Source organism: Carcharodon carcharias, chromosome 13, assembly GCF_017639515.1.
Source record: "Carcharodon carcharias isolate sCarCar2 chromosome 13, sCarCar2.pri, whole genome shotgun sequence".
In the NCBI taxonomy this organism is placed as follows: domain Eukaryota; kingdom Metazoa; phylum Chordata; class Chondrichthyes; order Lamniformes; family Lamnidae; genus Carcharodon; species Carcharodon carcharias.
In genome coordinates this window covers 124,846,131-124,871,359 of record NC_054479.1, presented here as the reverse complement: position 1 = coordinate 124,871,359, position 25,229 = coordinate 124,846,131, and the positions used below count along the sequence as shown (strand labels likewise).

Below are 25,229 nucleotides of genomic sequence, written 5' to 3'. Positions count from 1 at the left end.
GTAATATTCCTGTGAATGGAACTTGCAATGTTCCTGGTCGGTATACAGTTCAGCCCTAATGTACCCTCCATATTGCTAGAGTTATTTGAGTTGAATGATTCCAGATAATCCCATGCTGACCTGCTCCTGGATATGATTCTTCATTGGCCCTTGTATTCCAACACTCAAGGTGGAGGTGTAATTCTCAAGCCCATTGCAAAGGGTTAGGATCACTGGAGACATCTTGAGAACTACCTCCAAGTTGGGTAACCACTTGTCTGGCTCTGAATAGCCCAGTGATTAGAAGCCAGATGTAAAAAAATTGGGGTCCGAGTTCACATTTGCACATCTGGACTGTCTTATGTATCCAGTGGCCTCTCATGTAGAGAACCAACCTAAAATGAAAAGGAAGACTTGCATTCGTTGATCACCTTACACAATCTTAGGACATTCTAAAGCACTTTACAGCCAGTGAAATATCTTTGAAATATAGTCACTGTTCCAATGTAGGAAACCGTTCAGCCAATTTGGACACAGCAAGACCCCACAAACAGCAGTATGATAAATGACCAGCTAATCTGTTCTAGTGATGTTTGCCGAAGGATGAATATTGGCTTGGACATCAAGGCAAACTTGCCTGCTCGACTTTGAATAGTGCCACGGGCTCTTTTATAACTACCTGAGATGCCATATAGAGCTTAGTTTAACATGTCATTTGAAAGACAAGACATCTGACACTGCAGCAATCCTTCAGTACTGTACTGCAGTGTCACCAATGATTTTGTGCTCAAGTCCCTGGAGTGGGGCTTGAACCTACACCTTCTGATTCAGAGACAAGGCTGCTGCCTGACTGACACTATAGGACCAACTTGAGAGCACTCTAGTGTTATTGGCACATGCCTGCTAGGGATTTGATAATCAACTTATTCCCTGTTATCTGTTATCATGGATGTGGTCTTTCCATTTTCCAGATCACTCATTTTGGCTCTCTAAATTCTGTTAGAATTTAAACTTGTTTTTGGGCATTTTCTGCTCATCAAGACAAAGGAAATTTATTGTGTGGAATGGAACACTCTGCATTACAGATGTCCATTCTAGACCAACTATTGCACCTTTGTGGCAATTTTATGTAAACCACATTAACCATCCCATGACCTTTAAAAAAAATTCAGTCTGGGGACGTGTGCCTTATCTAGGAAGGTCAGAATTTATTGCTTATCCCTGGGTGCCCTTCAGAAGGTGACAGCGGAGCCTTGTTCCTGAAACATTGCAGCCCATGTGATAATGTTGCTCCGTCAGTGTTGTTAGTTAGGGAGTTCCAGCATTTTGATCCAGTGAAGATGGAAGAACGGCGATATATTTCCAAATTGGTATTGTGTGTGACTTGGAGGGAAACTTGGAGATGATGATTTCCCCATGACCTGGACCTTCCAAATGCTTGAGGTGATGATGTTGGGAGGTGCCACTAAATATGCTTTGAATCTTGGCCTCTACTCACTTGGAACTTTGCCAACAGCAGAGCGAAGATGAATTTCAATCCACCAGTCCAGCATGGAGTTGAAGCCATCCCTTTTCACCAAATGCAGTTATCTCTGTGCACAGCATAATTGGTCAGTCTAGGGCTATGACATCACTCTAGCAGCGATGTCGTCCTGTGACATCATTTGCTGTAACAATGATGGCTGTGACATCAATCTGTGTAACAATGAGCCTAGGCAGGAACCCATTCCCCCAGGTTAACAATCCATGTCTGTGAGTCACAACGATAAGCCCAGTTGGGTGGGCTTTTCAGTTTCAGTAAAAAAATCGAAAGCATGCAATTATTGAAACTGGTCGTCTTTCACCTCGTCTTTCTGGCTTTGTGTTGTGCTGATACTGTGTCTGAGCAAGGGGACTCTGGTAAGTGGGTGGAAAGAAAAGTGAAGTACTTAGGTTAGAGAGGAAGGGGGAGCTGGAATTACCAATCAGTGATTTTGCAATGGATTTGACTTTTATTTTTTGATTTTTGTGCCAGTCGATGTTAAGGGAGCATCTAAGGGAGCGGGACACATTACTTTTCAGGCACCCAGCGACAGCATCAAACACTGGAAGTGGTGTCCGTTTTAGACTGAGATGGGCACATGTGCTGTTTATTTCCTCTGCCCTAAGGTAGAGGTGAAAGGGGTTCCAATCAATGGTTCTCATGCCAGAGGACGGCAAGTGTTATTCAGGGTTTATTGTCTCATTGCTGCCAGGCTTGCACTGTGTTCCTCCTGGGCTGAGAGTATTGATAATGAATTATTATAGGCTGGGAATGGGAAATTCTTTACATTTTAAGAACTAATGTTAACTGAAGGATTCCAGAAGTTTAAATGAACGGTTGTTGGAGCTTGGTGCTGTAGGCAAGTGTGTTGTACTGGAGAGGGGTCTTGACTCATTCTGAACTTTATAGTAAATGAAGTCTTCTTGCTCTAAATTGGACCCTGTTAGCAGCCTGGGTTTATTTTTGCTTCACCTTCACATGGGGAGCGCACTCAAGTTCTCCATTGACCGAATAGCCTCTGACAACTCAACTGGATTCAGTAAGCATGAAAATAGGGCAAGTTGGCAGAAGTAAAAACAGTGGGTGGAAGGCCCATGGTTACTGTAACTATTATTTACACTATGTACTCCCAAGGTATGTACTGCATGGGTTAGATAAAGAGTAAAGCTCCCTCTTCATTGGCCCATCAAATACTCACACAGCAGGACAGCACATGTTAAGTACAGAGTAAAGCTCTCTTTACTCTGTGCCATCACATCCCAGGGCAGGTACAGCTTGGATTAGATACAATGACAACTTAAATTTATATCGCACTTTTTAACATAATAAAGTATCCGAAGGCTCTTCACAGAAATATTATAAAATAAAGTATGACACCGAGTCACATAAGGAGATATTAGTCAGATTACCAAAAATTACCAAAAATAAGGAGTGTCTTAAAGGAGGAATGCAAGGTAGAGAGGTAGAGAGGTGTAGGGAGGGAATTCCAGAGCTTGGGACCAAGGCAACTGAAGGCATGGCCAGCAATGGTTGAGCAATTATAATTGGGAATGCACAAGAGGCCAGAATTAGAGGACTGTGGATAGCTTGGAGGGTTACAGGGCTGGAGGAGATTAAAGAGACAGGGAGGGGCAAGGCCACGGTAGATTTGAAATCAGGGATAAGAATCTTGAAGTCAACATGTTGCTTGACCAGGAGCCAGTGTAGGGCAGCCAGCACAGGAGTGATAGGAGAACGGGACTTGTTATGAGTTAAGACACAGGCAGCTGAGTTTTGGATGACCTCAAGTTTACATAGGGTAGAATGTGAGAGACCAGCCAGGAGTGTGTTGGAATGGTCAAGTCTAGAGGTAACAAAGGTATGCCCGAGGGTTTCAGCAACAGATGGACTGAGGCAGGTGGAAATAGATGGTCTTAGTGATAGCATGAATATGAGGTTGGAAGCTCAACTTGGGATCAACTGTGACACCAAATGTTGTGAGCAAACAGTCCTAATCCCAGGCTGTTGGCAGGGAGAGGGATGGAGTTGGTAGTAGGGGAATGGAATTTTGAATGGGGACTGAAAACAAGGGCTTAAGTCTTCCCAATATTTCTTTGGAGGAAATTTCTGCTCATCCACAACTGGATGTTGGATATGCCACCTGATAATTTAGCAACAATGGCATTGAAAGAGGTGGTGAGGTAGAACTGGGTTTTGTCAGCGTACATATGAAAACTGTTGCCATGCCTTCACATGATGTTGCCTAAGGGTAGCATAGGAGGGGGGCAAGGATAGATGCTTGGAAGTCACCAGAGGTAATGGTGCAGAAGCAGGAAGAGAAGCCTTTGCAGGTGATACTTTGCCTAAGGTTAGATAGGTAAGCATGGAACCAGGTGAGAGCAGTCCCCCGCAGCTGGGCAACAGTGGAAAGGCGTTGATGGAGAATAGTGAGATATCAACTGTGTCAAAGCTTGTAGATAGGTCAGAAAAGCTGAGGGGGTAAAGTTTACCTTTGTCACAGTCATGTAGAATGTAATTTGTGACTTTGATAAGAGCCACTTCAGTATAGTGGCAGGGGCATAAACCTGATCAGAGGGATTCAAACAGGGAGTTCTGGGAAAGATGGGAACAGATTTTGGAGGTTACGACACTGTCAAGGATTTTGGAGGAGAAAGGGAGGTTGGGGGTAGAATGATAATTTGCAAGGACAGTGAGCTCAAGGTTTGGTTTTTTTGAAAAGAGAGGTGAAGATGGCCAACTAGGGAGGGACAGCAACTGAAGAGAGAGAACTGTTAACAATATCAGCTAACGTGGAGGCCAGGAGTGGAAGTTGGGTGATGAGCAGTTTAGTGGGAATAGGAAAACAGGGAACAGGAAGTGAGACTCATGGACAAGATGAGCTCAGAGCTCATAGTGAAGGCACTCCTAGGTAGCAGTGATCATAATATAATCAAATTTTACTTTAGTTTGAAAGAGAAGAATGAGTCCAAGACTAGTCCAAGACTATTTTAAACTTAAATAGGGCAATCATGAGGACATGAAAGCAGAGCCAGTTATAGTGAACTGCCAAATGAGGTTAAGGGATAGGTCAACTGAGATGCAGTGTCAGGCTTTTAAAGGCATATTTCAGAATACACAGAATAGATACATTCCAATGAAAAATAAAACTTCCAAGGGGAGAACCCACCATCCATGGTTAACTAAAATAGTTAAAGACAGTATCAAGCTTAAAGAAAAAGCATATAATTATGCAAAGATGGGTGGCAGGTCAGAAGATTGGGCAGAATCTAAAGAACAGCAAAGAATGACAAAAAGATTAATAAGGGGGGAAAATTAGAGTACAAGGGAAAGCTATCTAAAAATATAAAGATGGATTGTAAGAGTTTCTATAGATATTTAAATAAGAGTTAACAAAGGGAACATTGGTCCTATAGAAAATGAGTTTGGGGAATTAATATTGGAAAGTGAGGAGAGATAGATGAATTGATCAGGTATTTTGCATCGGTCTTCACTATAGAGGATACAAGTAACATTCCAGAAATAGCTGTAAATAGGAAATGGAAGGGAGGGAGGAACTCAGGAAAATTACAAATCACCAGAGAAGTGTATTGAGCAAATTGTTGGAGCTGTGGGCTGACAAATCCTTGGGTCCTGATGGACTTCATCCTATGGCCTTGAAACAAGTGACTAGTGAAATAGTTGATGCGTTGGTTTTAATTTTCCAAAATTCCCTAGATTCAGGGAAGGTTTCATTAGATTGGTAAATAGCAAATGTAACTCCTTTATTCAAAAAGGGAGGGAGACAGAAAGCAGGAAACTACAGGCCAGTTAGTCTGTCATAGGGAAAATATTAGAAGCTATTATTAAAGATGTTATAGCAGGGCACCTAGAAATGTTTAAGACAATCAGGCAGAGTCAACACGTTTTTGTGAAAGGAAAATTATGTTTAACTAATTTATTGGAGTTCTTTGAAGGAGTCACATATCTGTGGATAAAGAGGAACTGGTGGATGTACTGTAGTTAGATTTCCAGAAGGCATTTGATAAGGTGCCAGATCAAAGGTTATTGTGGAAAATAGAAGCTCATTGTGTAGGAGGTAATATATTGGCATAGATAGAAAATTGGCTAGCTAACAGGAAAGAGAGAGTAGGCATAAATGGGTTTTTTTTTTTGCTTGGCAGGATGTGACAAGTGGTGTGCCACAGGGATCAGTGCTGGGGCCTCAACTTTTTACAATTTATATAAATGATTTGAATGAAGGGTCAGACGATATGATTGCTAAGTTTGCTGATGACAGAAAGATAGGGAGGAAAGTAAGTTGTGAAGTGGACATAAGGAGTCTACAAGGGGACATAGATAGGTTAAGTGAGTGGGCAAAGACCTGGCAAATGGAGTATAATGTGGGCAAATGTAAAATTGTCCCTTTTGGCAGAAAGAATAAAAAAGAAGCATATTATCTAAATGGTGAGAGCTTGCAGAGCTCTGAGATTCAGAGGGATCTGGGTTGCTTGTGCATGAATCACAAAAATCTAGTATGCAGGTACAGCAAGTAATTAGGAAATCTAATAGAATGTTATCATTTATTTTGAAGGGAATTGAATACAAAAGTAAGGATGTTATGCTTCAGTTATACAGGGCATTGGTGAGACCACACCTGGAGAACTGTGTACAGCATTGGTCTCCTTATTTAAGGAAATATGTAAATGCATTAGAAGCAGTTCAGAGAAGGTTTACTAGATTAATGCCAGGAATGGGTGACTTATGAGGAAAGTTTGGATAGGTTAGGCTTACATCCACTGGAGTTTAGAAGAGTAAGAAGCGACTTGATTGAAACCTTTAAGGTCCTGAGGGGTGTTGACAGAGTGGATGTGGACAGGATGTTTCCACTTGTGGGAGAATCTAGAACTAGGGGTTGCCGTTTAAAAATAAGAGTCGCTCATTTAAGACAGAGATGAGGAGAATTTTTCTCTCTGAGGGTCGTGAGTCTTTAGAGCTCTCTTTCTCAAAAGGCAGTGGAAGTAGAGTCTTTGAATAATTTTAAGGTAGAGCTAGAGAGATTCTTGATTAACAAGGGGGTGAAAGGTTATCAGGGGTAGGTGGGAGGTTACAATCAGATCAATCATGATCTTATAGAATGGTGGAGCATGATGGAAGGGCCGAGTGGCCTGCTCCTGCTCCTAGCTCGTATGTTTGTATGTATGAGGGCAGATAGGAGAGACACCAGAGAAAGACTTGAGATACACAATAAACTTCCCCTACACTGTCCCATCAAACACTCTCACAGCATGTGCAGCACATGTTAGATACAAAATAAAGCTTCCTCTACACTGTCCTGGGCAGGTACGCCACATGTTAAATACAGACTAAAGCTCTTGCAAAGTAAAGCAACTAAACTGAGACCACACAAACCTCTTTCTCAGGGACTATTCAACTATCAGTCTGTCTGTGCTGTCAGAATTATCAGGCCTGAGCCTGTCCCATTGTGCTGACCCACTGTCCCATCAGAAAGTGGACTTAACCTTTCTCACCAGGTGAGATATGAAGCCAAGTCTCAGCAGCAGAATTACAATCTCTAAACCCCAGATCACTTAGTCCGTCTTTTAAAAATATGGTTTCCAGTCTAGGGTAGCAGGTTCCTTTGAGACTTCAGGGAGTGGTTTTACTGCCCTTTTGCCAGTGGCCTAACCCAAAGGTAAGAGTCCCATGCTCAGGGTTACAAGCCTTGGTCTCCGACAGAACCAACAAATTTTCTGTGGTGATGTTGGAAGAGCTGGAACTTGGCGGAGCAAGGGCTGCTCAAAGGTGGTGGATCCTTCGGGAAGAGGATTGGTATCTCCTTTAAGCACTCATAAGAATGGCAACGGGAAACTACCTATGTAATCTTTTCCCTAGTCATATTGCTCATTGAAATTGAAAATGGGAGGCTCCAAGGGCAACTGAAGAGGAAAGCGCAGGACTGTAAGGTGTGGAGAAATGCCTTTGGGCAGATCACTACTACAATTTTCTAATCAAACAAAAATTCTGATTCTTTACCAGGAGAGGATCAACTATCTTTGGTGTAAGGATCTGTAACAAGTTTAGCTCATTCCTAGAGTCTGCTCCACATGGGTAAATAACTGTCAGTTGTTGCTTGTTCAGGTCCTGATGCCCTGTTGTAAGGTTTATGGTACAAGAGAGATGTCTTCGATAGCAGAGTTAAAGTATCATAAAATTATAGAATCATGCAGCATGTGGGAGGACATTTGACCCATTGTGTCTTTGAACGAGCTATCCATTTGGTCCCACTCCTCTCCTCTTTGCCAACTGCCTTTCAAATTTCTCCTTTTCAAGTATATATTTTGTTGAATGCTACTACTGAATCTGCTTTCACTGCCCTTTTGCACAGTGCATCCTAAATTATAATAACCTGTTCTGTAAAACAAAATTCTTCTCATTTCCCCCACTGGATTTTTCACCAATTATCTTTAATCTGTCTCCTCTGGTTATGACCCTTCTGCCAGTGTAAGCAATGGTTTTCCATCTACTCTCTTAAAACTCCTCAAAATTTTGAACATCCATGTTCGATCTCCCTTTCACCTTCTCTGCTCAGAAGAAAACTATCCCAGTCTCTCTTGTCTCTCCACATAACTGAAGTCCTTCATCCCTGGTAACATTCTAGTAAATCTCCTCTGTACCTTCTCCAAGACTTTGGCAACCTTCCTAAAGTTTGGTGCCAGGAACTGGATGCAATATTCCAGCTGGGCCCAAGAAGAGATTTATAAAGGTTAACCATAACTTCCTTCCTTTTGCACTCTATGGCTTTATTTATAGAGTATGTGAATCCTCAGGCTGCACTATTCCTGCAACACTTCAACATGTTACCATTTAGTTTATATTGCCTCTCCTCTTTCTTCTTTCCAAAATGCGTCACTTCACACGCCTCAGTACTAAGTTTCTATTGCCATTTCAGTCTGTGCCCTTCTGAAGTCATCTTCTCAGGATTTCCTACATTTCCAAGCTTTGTACCATTGGCAAACATTGAAATGTTGTCCTGTGTATCCAAGTGCAGGTAATTTATATGCATGTCAAAAAGAGCAGTGACATTATTTGTGACCCCTAGGGAGCACCACCCTATATTTTCCTCCCAACTCCCTGCTTTCTTTGGCAATTTTGTATCCATGCTGCGCCTGCCTCTTTAATTCCATGGGCTACAGGTATGGGCTTCAATGGGGGTTAGGATACCAGGAGGAAGAGCTTTGATGGGAGTGTTCTCTGACTAGAGATATGAATGGGTGTTAGAGGATGTGCTAAATGGGGGAGTTAGGTTTCTAGACGGCAGGGTTTTGACTAGAGTTAAGGTACTTGTGGCTTAGGCATTAATGGAACAGTTATTGTACTAGAATACTGATACACTTTGTAAAGAGGAGCTGCTGAGATTCACAATGGACTGTGCAGATCCCATTAGGATAACATTTCAAGTTTTGTTACTGCAATTCAAACAAAATGTAGACACCTTGAGGGGAGAACAGAGAAGGGCAACAAGACTGATTTCAGATTAATTGGAGGGGAGATGAAGCCTGACCATTCTGTGCACAGAGGGCCCCTGTTATAAAAAAAGGGTCAATGAATGAGGGAGAGTAACCCATTGACTGGCTGGAGGAGGGTGCCAATGAGTGAGGCAGGGTGATCCTTGACTGGACTGATTGGCTGAAGGAAAGTGCCAATGAATGAGGCAGTGTGACCCATTGATTGCACTGACTGGCTTGGTACTGTAAATTGAGACCCCTGAATAACCAAAGACAGGACATGATCCTTTGTCAGGGACACAATGGATGAGTGGTCAACCAATTGACTCCCAGCAACACTGGAAAGCTGGTCACACCACTCTGAAACCTAGTAATGTGGATATGTCTGAGGATCAAGTGAGGACTAGATTGCATGTGGCTTTGATGCCAATGGCCACTGCCTGGGCTCACATTCAAAGGAAAGAACTTGCATTTATGTAGCATATTTCACCACCTAATGACATCCCAAAGCACTTTACAGCCAATGAAATACTTCTGAGGGGTAGTTACTGTTGTAATGGAGGAATTTCAGCAGCCAATATGTGCACAGCAAGCTCCCACAAACAGCAATATGATAATAATCAAGTCACTTTTTTTCAGTGACGTCAGTTGAGGGATAAATATTGGCTAGGACACCAGGGAGACTCCCCTGCACTTCTTGGAATAGTCCACCTGAAAGCAGATGGGGCCTTAGTTTCAATGTCTCACCTGCACCTCTGACAGTGCAATACCCTCTCAGCACTACGCTGGAGGTATCAGCATAGATTTTGGGCTTGAACCAATGACCTTCTGACTCAGAGGCAGGAGTGCCATTCACTGAGCCACTGTCGGCAGTCACTTGATAGAGGGTTCCTGCCACTTATGGAGAAGTGCAGAGAAGATTGGTGACACTAACGTTCCATGATGGCAGCAGCTGTTCCCTCTAAGATAAGCATGTCCTATCCTTTTGTAGAATGCAGCAACCGACCGGCGGTGAACGAAGAAGAGGAAGACCTGAATTTGGAGATTCTGGGGAACCACGATGCTGATCTAGGCGCTTGGCCTTGGCTAGTCAGTGTACAGGTTGCATCGAAGGATGGCACTTATGGTCATACCTGTGGAGGATCCGTCATTGACAATTACTGGGTGCTGACAGCAGCTCACTGCTTCAAGGCCAAAATAGCAAAGTAAGGAGGCAACTGGTGATCCCACCTATGAATAATTATTCATTGCGAATTAACTCAGTGAGTTGTGTTACCAGGGAGAACAATACCCAACAATTAACCCAGATCAGCCTCTCATTTTGTAATGATTTTGGGTCTGCTATTGGTTACCATTGCCTACCCTTCCACTAAGCTTAGCACTCATACAGACCTGGGGCCTATACCGTCCCAGGACCCACTCCCATACAGACTTGTTATCTGTACCCTCCCCTAGGAAGCACATCTGTGCAGGGCCAGTCCTGTTCCCAGCCTTTATCCTCTCTCATTCCTCTGCCAGATTTACATTTTCCTGGATGTTCTGGCTTTCCCTGAAGTACAGAGCATTCACAAACCCCGACCATTCTGCAAATAACTCACCAAAAAGGCCAGTCCAGGTATAAGCCAGGGTCATGAGAGTTGGCAATCTGTTGAAAAACAGTTGGGGAGGATGTTACTGCCCCTAGTTGCTGCCCATACCCAACACATGCACATGTCCAGCAAACCCTTCCTAAGTTATTGGTGCTGCATCAAACATTAATATTGAAGGCAGGTGGGGAGTTGTTTTTGTCTCCTCCCTTGAAGCCTGTACATTCTGATTGCCTGCATGAGTCTCTCAGGCTCAGAGGTGGGAATGCTACCACTTAGCCTAACATGTCCACAATGAGCAGTGGTGGGGGGCGGGGCGGGGGGAGACGTACTTGAATCTGATGTTAATTTGCTCAGGTACAGTGTGACTTCTGAGTCTGCAAGTCCTCATAGCTGCATCTGAAACTTGTACTTTCCAACTAAACCTTATCTTGATAACATAAACTGCCTGAAGTGGGTCTCACTCCTTGAATACAACAGGGAGGGAGCTGGCCTTGGAAGGTTGTTGATATCAGGCAGTTGGGGGAAATTTTATCAAGTATGTTCAGTGCAGACTGAACATCTAGTGCCATATTTGTTTGTTGGGTGATTTCTTGCATCCTGCCACTCTCAGTGCCCTGGTAATTCTTCCCCTTGGTGTGTGTGGAGCTGGTTGTGTTTCTGCTGGATTGTATGATAATGCTGGTGCCACTGTAAGGAAAGAGGCCTAGCACACCCAACTGCATATGGACAGACCTTGACCTGGTCTACATACATACCAATGTGCCTCTTGACAATGCCCTGCACCTCCTGAATATGAAGGACATCTTCTGCTACAATGACTGTAACTATCAGTTTGAAGGATGCATGACCAGGACTTGCCATTGCCATAGAACAATACAGGCAGAGAGTCTGCCTAAACCTTTTTAGGCCTAGCTAGCTTGGCTGCAAAGAGTCCAGAAGCAAACTTGAGCAGCTAATAACCATACAAATATGACAGACAACAACACATCCTGTTCCTCCTTATCTGAACTTGCCCCTTGTAATAAAAATACTTGCACTTAATAAGCATCTTTTATGATCTCAAGATGTTCAAAAGTGCTTTACAACAATTAAGTACTTTTGAAGTGTAGTCACTGCTGTAATGTAGAAAACACAGCAGCCAATTTGACACAACAAGCTCCCACAAACATAACTGTGATAAATGACCAGCTTTTTTTTTTGTGATTTGACTGAGGTTTATTTATTGGCCATGACACCAGTTAAAACTTTGGGGCTTAAGTGCTGATGACATCAAACCACAAGGTGAAAGGGCTTTCTTCCATCCAAAGGAATCTGGATCAATTCAATGGCTCCAGGAGTTGGGATTCTTCCCACTCAGTGCCAGATAGGTCTTCAAAACATACCCAAATGGGAAAGCTGCTCAGAGCGGCTACACTCCAGCACCAACCCAGTGAACACTTGGAACTTTCCAAAGCCTTGTCCCTGAAAGCCTGCTCATCATACCTGGGACTTCTCCCAACAGAGTGATAGTGCACGCTCCATGCAGAAGTTCTAGCTGTACATGATTCTCAGCAGCGGCAATTTGAAACTCCAGCCTGGAGATCCATATCAGAACTTGACAGACCAAACAATAAATAAATGCATTAAGTGAATGGGCTAAGGAGGTCACTGGTGTAGGTAAATGTAAAGCAATGTACCACGGAACAGAGAATACCTATGTATCCTGAAGTGATGCCCTGCTTTATTTGGACTTTATAGACCCACGGGTTTGAAAAGGGCTGTTCCCTCACAAGTGGATGAACCCTAAATCAGAATACTGAGATGGAATATCATCACCAACTTGAGCAGTGTGCAAATTATGGGGTGTTCAGATTTAATCTTCTTCTGTGATCCCTGAGCCCATAGTTTGTAAAAAAAAGAAAGGCCTGAATACACCTGTCTTAAGATGAACTTCAGTAACTTCAGTGGACTAGTTATGGTCTGTCTTGCCAAATGGAAGATAGGTATGCAAGGCCTGATGGACTGTAGTTTTGCAAATCAATCATACAGGCTCCTTCGTTCCCTCTTTTTTTTAAGTGTAGCTTTCTTCTCCAGCTGCCCCTTCCGTGAGATCACTGATAGGAGTAGGATCCCTGGTTGATTCTCCCTCTCTCTCACAAACTCAGGAATACCGAGACCCCAGTGGTAATGTCACAACAATTATCCAACTCAACAGGGATTCGTTAAGTTAGAGACCAAAATTCAAGCGATAGAGTTTCTAGGTTTCAGTACCATTGAGTTATAAAGTGAGGGAGCTGCCCAAGTAATCTTTAGTGTGTCAAAACAACTGCTACAAGTGTCCCTCTAATTTATACAAATTTCCTTATATCCTCCCTAAGCAATGTGGAGAAAATTATGCTGGTATTTGGACTACAACAGATCTCGAGGTTTAGTAAAGACACATACGCCAGGCCAGTTGCAGAGGTCATCAAGCACGAAAATTACAATCCGGACACAGAATCTAACGATATTGCCCTCATCAAGGTCACTGATCCCATTGTGTTCACCGACTATGTGCAGCCAGTGTGCCTTCAGTACCAGAAACTCGATATTGCTGAACTCAAGCCCTGTGTCACTGCCGGTTGGGGCATGGTGGAGGGGAAAGGTAAGATATGTGTCAGTATTTGTAGCACTCACCTTCTTGCTAACTGCACAAGGACAGAGCTGCGTTTGGTCTTGTTTCAGGGTCCCGGGAGGTGGGCGTGAGTAGGGTAGCGTGTTGATCATGATAATTAATGGTAACTTCTAGCAATCCAGAAATCATGGAAATCCAATTACAACATGGCAAATTGGAACATGCACTAGAATAAATTAACGTGAAAGCTGTCTGCAAAACTCAGCTGGTTCACCAAAGTCCCTCAGGGAAGGAGCCAATCCCTCCTCCCTGCTCTAGTCTGGTCAACGTGTCACTCAAGTCTGATGCTGTGTGCTTTATTCTTAATGCCCTCTAAAGTGGCCAAATCAGCCTTTCAAGAAGGTCTACCACCAGCTTCTCAAAGATGGACAAGTGCATTGTCCACATCTCGTGAACAAAAGAGGAAACTATCACCATTCACAGCAAATTAAAATGGACGAGAAGCTGAGCCCTGAAGTGAGGCTCCTACAAACACGGACAACTGACTGCTTCAGTGCAGTACAGCCAAATGGAGCAAGAGGTTCTGTTAAATTTAACTCACTTTTGATATCAATGGAAACAACTCTTGCTTGCTAGAGCAGCCCCACCAACTTGTTGCATATGTTTTAGTTGTGGCCTTATCTGTTGTATAATATCTATTATTCTATTCTGAGAGTTGCAGCCAGTTCCAGTCACAGCATAGCCTGGGTTCCAGGATATGGTACACTCATTAAGGATGGGCAATAAATGTTGGCCTAGCCAGTGATGTCCACATCCCATGAATGAATAAAAGAAAACGTTTGTCAACAAGCACTGAGCTGTGCCGATGATCCATCCCTTACTCATGTTCAATGCCTCTGTGGTATTTAGGGCAAAATTTTACGAGAGCGGGATTTTACTTTCCCACTGAAGCCAATGAGGTTTAGAATGTCTCACCGCATTTTACGGTCCCAGCCACTTCAAACTGTTCCAGTTGAGCTCTAACATGGATTAGATGTGGAGTAAACCTCCCTCTACACTGTCCCATTAAATACTGACAGGGCAGGTACAGTACAGCATTGTTAGACACAGAGTAAAGCTCCTTCTACACTGTCCCACCAAACATTCAGGGGGCAGGTACAGCATTGTTATATACCAGGCTTGTCCAAGTTGGAGGGGGGGGGCACATTTCTATTTCTCTCTCAGTTAAGGGGCTGATGAGCAAATTTTGGAAAGACAAGGTTTGGCATGACCTTAAACTAAATTTCAAAAAAAAAAGGTTGAGGTATTGAGAAAGGAAGTAACTGCTGAGCAAAAATTAAGCAATGTAATAGCAATAAATTGTTAAGTTAGAAAAAAAAGTAAATAATAAAAATGGCCAGGGTGTGAGAGGGTCAGAGTGTGTGTGTCAAGATCACTCCCAGTCTCTGGGTTCTCACTCACCCTCACCCACTGTGAGTGGGTGTGTGTATGTGTTGGTGCATGGCAATGAGAGTAGCTGAGAAAACTGAGACTGGAAGTAAGGAAAACACACACTCACTCAATCTCTCACTCCCTCACACACACACATTTACTTACTCTCTCACTCACACACTCACTTACTTATGCACTCACTCACTCACTCTCTTACTCACACACTTAATTACTCATACACTCACTCACACACTGACACACACACACGCACACTGACTCACTCACACTGACTCACTCTCATTCAAACACACACTCACTCTCACTCAAACACACTCACTCTCACTCAAACACACTCACTCTCACTCAAACACACACTTACTCTCTCTCACACACACTTACTTACTCACTCTCTCTTACACAAACACAGGCGTACACTCTCCCAAACACACTCACTCACTCCCACACTCACTCACTCTTTCTCTCATTCTGTCACTCCGACACACACACTCTCTCACTTAAACACACTCACTTACTCACTCTCTCACACACACACTCACTTACTCACTCTCAAACACACACTCACTCACTTACTCACTCTCAAACACACACTCACTCACACACACACTCACTTCCTCACTCACACACTCACTCACTCACTCACACACACAGACTCACTTACTCGCTCTTTCACTCACACCGATGCACACTCTCCCAAACACATTCATTCCCACACACACTCACTCACCCACTCTCACTCCCACACATAGGGCAGAATTTTCCCATTGGCATGCAGGGGGTGGGCCCCACACCCCGATGTGTAAAATGATGTGTGGTGATGTTGGGTCAGGGTGCCGACGTCACCAAGCGCCATTGCGACATTTTGGTGGGTGGGCGCACGATGATCTCAGATGCGCGCCCGCCATTTATTAACGGGACACTTGAGGCACCAATTGACGGTGATTTTTCGGGGCCTGTGCGATCTTCAGGATGTTGCACGGGTGCAACGGGCAGGCGGGTAGGACACATCTGTATAAACCTCAGCCACGGGCGGGATAAGAGGGCTGAGTGGGGTCGCGAATGTGCTCAGTCAGATATTGAATTTGAAAAGTTATTGATACCTGCCTGTGTGAGCAGAAGTACTTCCAAACTCATACCAGCTGCTTGGACAGGACTCTCAGCCTTCAGGTCAGCACTCTGCAGTGAAGATCCTTTTTGGGGCCTGCAGGTTTCAGGAAGCCTTCCCTTAGCCTGGGAAGGGTAGTTGTGCTCTCCACAGGAGGCACCTCCTCTGAAGAGGAATGGAGGGCCAGAAGGGGGAAGAGGCCAGGAGTCCACATTCAGCCTCCAGGGGAGCCACCTTTGGGAGGAGCGGTGCAGGCACATGGGGCGCAGGGCCAACAGGAAGTCCAAGACGGAAGAGGCCGCAGAAGACACCACTATTCAGCTGCCAGAGTTTACAGGTGGCGAAGCACGAGGAACGCAGAGGGCAGCAGATCGATCGGTGTCACCCCACCTTGAAGCTCCCCTCCCAGCATGTCATCACCCTGACTTTGACTTGTCCTGGAGTTCCAGCACTACGTCTAGGTGCAGCTCCTCCAGGTTGTCCCCAAAACAGTAATGTGGGTCTCAGTGTACCACATGCTATGGGGGCAGAACCCATCTCATCACCACCCTCTCAGGGTGACCTCGGCATGGCCAATATCTGCTGGCCCACCCAGCGGAGGATGCATGTCGTCAATGATTCAATGCAGTCACTAATCTCAGACTTGGGGGGGGAAGACAGCAGGCGGCGGGTGGGGTTGGGGGTGGGGGGGGGGGGGGGAGTGGGAAAGCCCACCTGCTGGGTTAAGTGACCAATGCCAACATGTTACTCACCCTTCCTGAGCGCAACAGGTCATTGAAACGCTTGCGACACTGGATCCAGGTGTGCTCCATCACATCGTGGGAGCTCACCACCTCCACCACCTCCTCCCCGGCACATTTGGTCCTGTCGGGGGGCCTCCTCCTCCTATCCTTGTGTACGAGGACCTCCCGCCATGCTGCCTCCTCCTGGAGGAGGACAGCAAGACAATCATCTGAAAAATGAGGGGCACAGTGCCCCCCTTGCCCTGCCCTCCTGCCTGGCCTGCCCACCAGCATTGCTCTGGGGAGCCCTCCTGCTGGTCATGTTTGACAACCTTTGCAAGGCTGCAGGAGGAGTATTTAAACAGGCCGCTGGGTCACCATTGGACCCTATGGTCATTGCAGTCCTACCGCTGCCCGCCTACTCCTGCTGTCCTCGGGAACCGCGATTCACGCTGGGCCTGCCCGTGTAAAACGGCGGCGCATACCTGATCGCGGGCAAAGATTGGGTCTGTGCCCACCCACACCCACACCCACTTCTGTACAGCCACGTGACAGGCAGAAAATTCTGCCCATACTCTCACTCTCACTCCCACACACACTTACTCACTCTCACTCTCACACAAACACACACTCTCACCCCCACACACACACTCACTCTCACTCCCGCACATACTCTCACTCACTCTCACTCCTGCACACACTCACTCACTCTCACTCCCACACACACTCTCACTCCCGCACATACTCTCACTCTCACTCCCGCACATACTCTCACTCACTCTCACTCTCACTCCCACACACACTCTCACTTTCACTCCCACACACACTCTCACTCTCACTCCCACACACACACTCACTCTCACTCCCACACACACACTCACTCTCACTCCCACACACACACAAACTCACTCCCACACACACACTCACTCTCACTCCTACACACACACTCACTCTCACTCCTGCACATACTCTCACTCACTGTCACTCCCGCACACACTCACTCACTCTCACTCTCACTCCCACACACACTCTCACTCTCACTCCCACACACACACAAACTCACTCCCACACACACACTCACTCTCACTCCTACACACACACACTCACTCTCACTCCTGCACATACTCTCACTCACTGTCACTCCCGCACACACTCACTCACTCTCACTCTCACTCCCACACACACACTCACTCTCACTCCCACACACACATTCACTCTCACTCCCACACACACTCTCACTCTCACACACACTCACTCCCACACACATTCACACAATCTCACTCCCACACACACACTCACTCACTCACTCTCACACACACTCACTCTCTCACTCCCGCACACACACTCTAACTCCCGCACACACTCACTCACTCTCACTCTCACTCCCACACACACTCTCACTCTCACTCCCACACACACACTCACTCTCACTCCCACACACACACTCACTCTCACTCCCACACACACACTCACTCTCACTCCCACACACACACTCACTCTCACTCCCACACACACACTCACTCTCACTCCCACACACACACTCACTCTCACTCCCACACACACACTCACTCTCACTCCCACACACACTCACTCTCACTCCCACACACACTCTCACTCTCATTCTCACACACACTCACTCCCACACACATTCACACAATCTCACTCCCACACACACACTCACTCACTCACTCTCACACACACTCACTCTCTCACACACACTCACTCTCACATATACTCACACTCTCACACACACTCACTCACTCTCACACACACTCACTCACTCCCGCACACACACTCACTCTCACTCCCACACGCACTCACTCACTCTCACACACACTCACTCTCTCACTCCCACACACACACTCACTCTCACTCCCACACACACTCACTCTCACTCCCGCACACACACTCACTAACTCTCACTCCCACACACACACTCACTAACTCTCACTCCCACACACATTCACTCTCACTCCCACTCACACACTCACTCACTCTCACTCCCGCACACACACTCATTCACTCTCACTCCCACACACACTCACTCTCACTCCCACACACATACTCACTCAGTCTCACTCCCGCACACACACTCACTCACTCTCACTCCCACATACACACTCACACTCTCACTCCCGCACACACACTCACTCACTCTCATTCCCGCACACACACACTCAGTCACTCTCACTCCCACACACACACTCACTCACTCTCACTCCCGCACACACACACACTCTCACTCCCACACACACTCACTCTCACTCCTGCACACTCACTCGCTCTCACTCCCACACACACACACTCACTCTCACACATACTCTCACTCACTCTCACTCCCACACACACTCTCACTCACTCTCACTCCCACACATATTCTCACTCACTCTCACTCCCACACATACTCTCACTCACTCTCACTCCTGCACACTCACTCGCTCTCACTCCCACACACACACACTCACTCTCACACATACTCTCACTCACTCTCACTCCCACACACACTCTCACTCACTCTCACTCCCACACATATTCTCACTCACTCTCACTCCCACACATACTCTCACTCACTCTCACTCCCATACACACTCTCACTCCCTCACATATTCTCTCACTCTCACTCCCGCACATACTCTCACTCACTCTCACTCCTGCACATACTCTCACTTACTCTCACTCCCACAGACACTCTCACTTACTCTAACTCCCACACACACACACACACACACACACAGACTCACTCTTACTCCCGCACATACTTTCACTCACTCACTCCCACACACACACACACTCACACATACTCTCACTCACTCTCACTCCCACACACACACACTCACTCACTCTCACTCATGCACATACTCTCACTCACCCTCACTCCCACACACACACTCACTCACTCTCACTCCCACACACACACTCACTCACTCTCACTCCCACTCACTCACTCTCACTCATTCACTCTCACTCCCACACACTCACTCTCACTCCCGCACATACTCTCCCACTCTCACTCCCACACACACTCACTCACTCTCACTCCCACACACACACTCACTTACTCTCACTCCCGTACACACACCCAATCACTCAATCTCTCACACATGCCACCTAGCCTCTTCTCCACCTCAACCTCCCTCGACCCTAGGCTCCGCGACTCTCACTCCCAGGCCTGGCAGCTAGCCTCTTCTTCCCTGCGACCCCCCAGCAACCTTGTGTGCCACTGGGCCCTGGCACTCTGGTCCCCACCCCGAGAAAAAGCCTCTCTCTCCCCAGCAAACTCACCACCGCTGGTAATTTGTTCCTCCTCCAATCACAGATTGGTTCTCTCACCTATATTTGCTCCTGATAGGCACATTAGTGAGCCTATCAGCAGCAAATGCGGGAGAGGACCTGCCTGTAATTAGTGAAGCAGCTCCTTGCAGAATCTTCCACTCCGCTTAGCTGCCTTACTGGCATTTTGAAAACTGGCTCTGGGGACCAGATAGAATCACTTTGGGACCACAACCCAGGTCTTGGGCCACAGGTTGGACTAGCCTGTTATATAGACTCCCTCTACGCTGCACTGCCAAACATTCTTGGGGCAGGAACAGCACAGGTTAGATGCAGAGTAAAGCTCCCTCCACACTGTTCAATGATCTGCCTGAATCCTCAGCGTTAGCAATGTCAGAAAGTTTCACTGCACAATCAGTGAAAGCAGAGGCCCTCTTATGAGATATGCCGGATGTTGGTAAAGGTATAGGTTTGTGACTTTAACCTGGGAAGGTGTTAATTTCTCTTAAAGTCCGGATGATGATTAGTGCAAGAGAACACTTATTTATTTATTTTGCTTGTCATTTACTAGAAAACCATGAGAGTGAGCCAGGGAACTTGCTGGGCAAGATCCCAGGGCTAACATTTTTCTTTTCAATCCTCACAAATTAATAAAAACATAACCAACCTTATTGCTTGGCTTTCTTCAACTTAGGTAGACGAAAAGATGTTTTACAAGAGCAAGAGATCAGTATCATTCCAACAGCTATCTGTAATCAGGGTGACTGGTACAATGGTTCACTGTCTGATCAAGTCCTGTGCGCTGGATTTAAATGGGCTGGACCGGACAGATGTCAGGTAGGCACTTTATGCAAAGAACTGGAACTTGTGGAACAGGGTGAAATGGTTGGGTCCTGAACAGGCCTTATTCCCTTGGGACCTGGGTGGAGAGCTGGGTTGGGGTAATGTGGCAGTCGCCAGCCTTGCAATCACTCTCTTCCTGTTTGATTGCAGACAGATAGCGGAGGCCCATTGGTCTGTAAAGTGCTCGGAGCAGGAAAATTCTATCAACTGGGAGTCACCAACTGGGGCTTAGGCTGTGGTCACAAGGCTCACCCAGGCATCTACACATCTGTCCGAAAATACATTGAGTGGATCGAGTGGAAGACGTCAAAGTTGGGTGCAATGCAAATGGGAGCTGAGGTTTCTCGCAAGGCATCGCCATCAGACAAGAAAAACAGTGCTATCTGTTCACAAGTTTCCGGCTTTCTCATGGCAGTTGGCCTGGTGTCTCTCTTTATGTAAAGATACCAGTCTGATCTGCACTCACAGGTTTACAGAGATGTCTTTTGCTGTCTGGTTTCCTTGATAATAGTCTCTATGTCAATAAAGTTTTATAGCAATGAAGCTGTGCAATTTATTTGTTCGGGTCTCATGTTGTTTGCTCGAACTGGTGGACTAATTGACCTGTGTAACTCTGTCTGTTTAATTTACTGCATTTGGTGCTGCCTATTTAGCTGGTAGTGTAAATGGAATCGGAGCACAGAAGGAGGCTTTCTGTCCATTGTGCCTGTGCCAAGAATAGTGCAGATGGGAACGGAAAGTTGCAAATAACAATAATGGATTAAGTAGGTGGGCAAAAATGTGACAGATAGAATGTAGAGGTGTGTGAGATCATTCACTTTGGACCCAGAAAAGATAGGTCAGAATATTTGCTGAATGGTGAGAAATGAGGAACTGTGGAGGAGCATGGGGATTTGGGGTCCAAGTACAGAAAGCACAATAAACCAGTGAACAGATTTTTAAAAGCTAATAGAATGCCAATCTTTATCTTCAGAGGGTTGGATACAAAGAGATGGAAGTTACATTATAGCTGTACAGAGAACTGGTTAGACCACATCTGCAGCACTGCGTTTAGTCTGGGCACCACATCTCAGGAAGGACAAACTGGCCTTGGGGGGCTGCAGCGCAGATTCACCAGAATGATACCATGACTATAAATGTTAAATTATGAGGACAACTATTGAAACGTCTAAGTTTGTATTCCCTTGAATATCAAAGATTAAAGGGTGATTTATTGAGGCATTTAAGATGATTAAAGCAGTTGATAGGTTAGAGAGAAACTAGTTCCACTGGTGGAAGAGTCCAGAAGAATGGGGTATTATCTTCAACATTAGAGCTGGACTTTTCAGAGGTGATGTTGGGAAGCACTTCTTCACTCAAAAGATAATGGAAATTTGGAAAGCCCATGTTCAAAACGTTGTGAGACTTGGGCTGGGGAAGGTGGGGGGGATCAATTGAAAATTTCAAAATTGAGATTGATAGATTTTGTTAGGCAAGTGTATTTAGAATTCAAAACCAAAGCAGGTAAATCGAGTTGAGATACAGATCAACAACCATAAGCTAACAGAATAGTGGGCCATGTTTGAGGGGCTGAATGGTCTCCTGTTCCTAAGTCTGTATTCAGTATGGTTGGAGACAGTCCATACCAGCAGGATTGCATAAGCAATAAATTCAATTTCAGTCTGTTATCGCACCGCATCCTGATGGTCAAGGTTAGTTATTGTATAAAGGCCATTTGAGAGGGGAAGATGGAGGGTCCTGTATAACCTTAGCTGAAACCTGCCTTCAGTAGTTGAGGTGCTAGGAGACTTGGTGAAGAAATATCGATGGTTGGAAGAAATCCAGGAGAGGTGTGGGATGTGGATGAACCCAATAAATTCAGGGTGAAGTCTCTGGAACAGGTGTATTTCCTGGGGCTGAGGAGGTAGGCAGAGGGGTTGCGGCTGGGGTGGGAGAGGGACATGGTTGGGCATCAACTTCCAATCATGTGTCAACAGAAGACCACTGTTATGACACAGCAGTTGGTAAAGCTGAGTTATTTAAAAATCCCGGAGGGAAACTTTAAACAACTGTCATAACCTATATTTTTATTTGGTATGTTTGAGATGCAACTCTGAATTCAGGCATAAAACTATCAGTTCTTAAGGGGATTTTATATCAAATTACATGAGACGTTTATTAATTTACACAAGTTAAACATATACACATGGCTACAAATTACTGTTATCATAACTTTTAACAAATTTCCAAACTTATCTCCACCAAGGCAACAGCAACCCATAGATGTTAAGCAGACACCAGGCGAAGCATTTTCAACTTACAAATTCAAAACAAGGTTCCTTTCACTTTGATCCTTTGCAGACACAGTGGTAGGCTTACATTGGCTTTGCTCTGCACACACAAAACTGCTACCGGTTATACCCAGCACATCTCATTGAATGTAAATTCTCATTGTATCACCAGCCCCTTTGAACTCCACCTCTTCTAACAACAAAACTCTTTTCATAGTACCAATTTTATTAGTAATATAAACATTGCTTGGTCTCTGCTAGCTAGGTGCCAGATTTTACTCCCCTTCTTGAATGCTCTATTCAACAAAATGCAAAATCATTTACATCTTAAAACTACTATACATCAAAGCACCCAGACTGACTGGCTTTAACCCAGTTAAGACACAGCCACAGACTAAACTTCTATTTAAAAAAAATAATTTCCAACAATATTATATATATTAATAGCTTCATGACAACCACCAATCACCAAGAGGTGCTATTCATACCAGTGCATTGGGAAGTTTGGGGTTCCCCTTATTTCCAAGACGTCTGTGCTTGGATTGCTCCAAAGTACAAAGAGGTGGGGTCAGAATTTTGGTGGAAGTTGTGCCATTCATAAACCATAATTTCTACATAAACACCCAGCACTTTAAGCACTCGATCTGCTGCCTTCAGGAATCTCAAAACCAAGGCCAGCAATAAATCTGCAAAAACTGGACAAGTTTGGGTGGGCGGAGTGCACATACCTTCTGCCAGGAGTACCTGTCTGAAGAAACTACCACCTTATCAGTGCCACACTCTGTTCAAAGCACCAGACTGATGCAGAACCTCCACCAACAGCTCACAAATTACTCAACTTTGACAGTTGTATCCAGGAAATTGATCAAATTTGATCTGGATGAATTGCTCACCTACAGACTATCAAGTCCTGTGGGGTACAAGATATAAATGAGAAAAAATAGGGGATTAAAAAAACAATTAATGGGGAAGTTCATTGTCTAAAGGAAAATCAACTTGTGGAGTGCCAGGGAAAGGATAGGGAAGCAGACAGAATAAATGAGGTTGAGGGACAGTGTGTTCTACAGAAGGGATTGGAGGAGAAGATGGGATTGGAATCCATCACAATGCACAAACTTATTGATCCTAATGGATTTGTACCGTTGTCTAAAAACTTTTGTTGTGGATACACAGCAAGCTTCGAATGGACGAAGGTCATAGCAAACATTCAAAGCAGTAGTGCAACACCCTTGTGGACACTGACATTACATTCCTGTGAGCATTGGCATTGCACTCCTGTGAACACTGGCACTGAACTCCCAAGGTCACTGGCACTGCACTCCTGTGGAGTTAAAGACACATTTAACAGGTTGCATTTCATATACAATGATTTACTTCGATAAGGAAAGGTTGTTACTCAATCAACCTCAGCAGTGATTTGGAAAACAGCGTGATCCCACAGATAGCAATGTAATAATGGTCATATAATCCATTTTGATGATGTTGGTTAAGGGATGAATATTGGGCAAAACACAGGGGAGAACTCACCTCTTTGAAATAGTGCCGTGGGATCTTCAACTTGTAGTAATGTCTTATCCAAATCCCCATTGTTGCAGCCCTTTCTCAGTACTACACCGGGAGTGTCAGTTTGGATTATGAGCTCAAGTTTGTGGAGTGAGGTTTCAACTCATTATCTTCTGACTCCTACCTATTCAGCCAGGCTGATACTTAGACGGCTAAATCTTTGGCCACTCTGCAGCTGCTCCAGTAGCTGTCATGTCATGGGAACCTACACAACGTGGAAGACTGACTAGGTATATCCTATCCAAAAAAAACAGGATATCAAACCCAACTGTGAGGAACCACTGCGTCCATAATTCTGTTTGATCAACAACATTGAGATCTCTTCAAATTTTATCCTTTTAAGAGAAAAGTTCCCATCCTCCAGCCTTTGCAGGGGTCTGTATTTGTTTTGCCCTATTTTGTGTTTGTGTGAGAGCGTAAGGGTGTTCAAATGTTGTTTTTAAGGGGAAAATTGTTACACTTCTAAACTACAAATTGTATGTTAACCTATTTATTAATTGTTTTAAAAAAAGTTTGTTTTATAATAAATTAATATTTTTTGCGTTTACTGAAAAATGCCGGTTTAGTCTTTTTATGCTGGGAATAACAGTGTCAAGGGTAAACAATTGGCTAGTTTTGTGGGTGAATTAAACATTCATTGTTATGACCTGTGGAGAAGTGGGGCTAGAATTAACAGTGCACTCTCCCATCATGGTCCATAACACAACTAATTATCCTCCTCCCAAGCAGCAGTAAAGCAATGCAAGGAGTCATCACCACTGGCATCAAGTGACACCAATTCACTGATGTTCAGTTCAAATTCTGCCAGAAACATTTGAGCAATAGACCTCATCTTAGCCT

The 25,229-nt window shown here is 45.0% G+C and overlaps 1 protein-coding gene across 1 annotated transcript; it reads left to right on the top strand.

The window, feature by feature from the left end:
• Nucleotides 1-1,793: 1,793 nt before the first annotated feature.
• On the top strand, nt 1,794-20,997 carry LOC121286143 (acrosin-like). The gene is made up of 5 exons (XM_041203127.1): nt 1,794-1,878; nt 9,977-10,190; nt 12,932-13,197; nt 20,408-20,550; nt 20,707-20,997. The coding sequence occupies exons 1-5, from the start codon at nt 1,794-1,796 to the stop codon at nt 20,995-20,997; spliced, it is 999 nt and encodes a 332-aa protein (XP_041059061.1).
• Nucleotides 20,998-25,229: the final 4,232 nt, after the last annotated feature.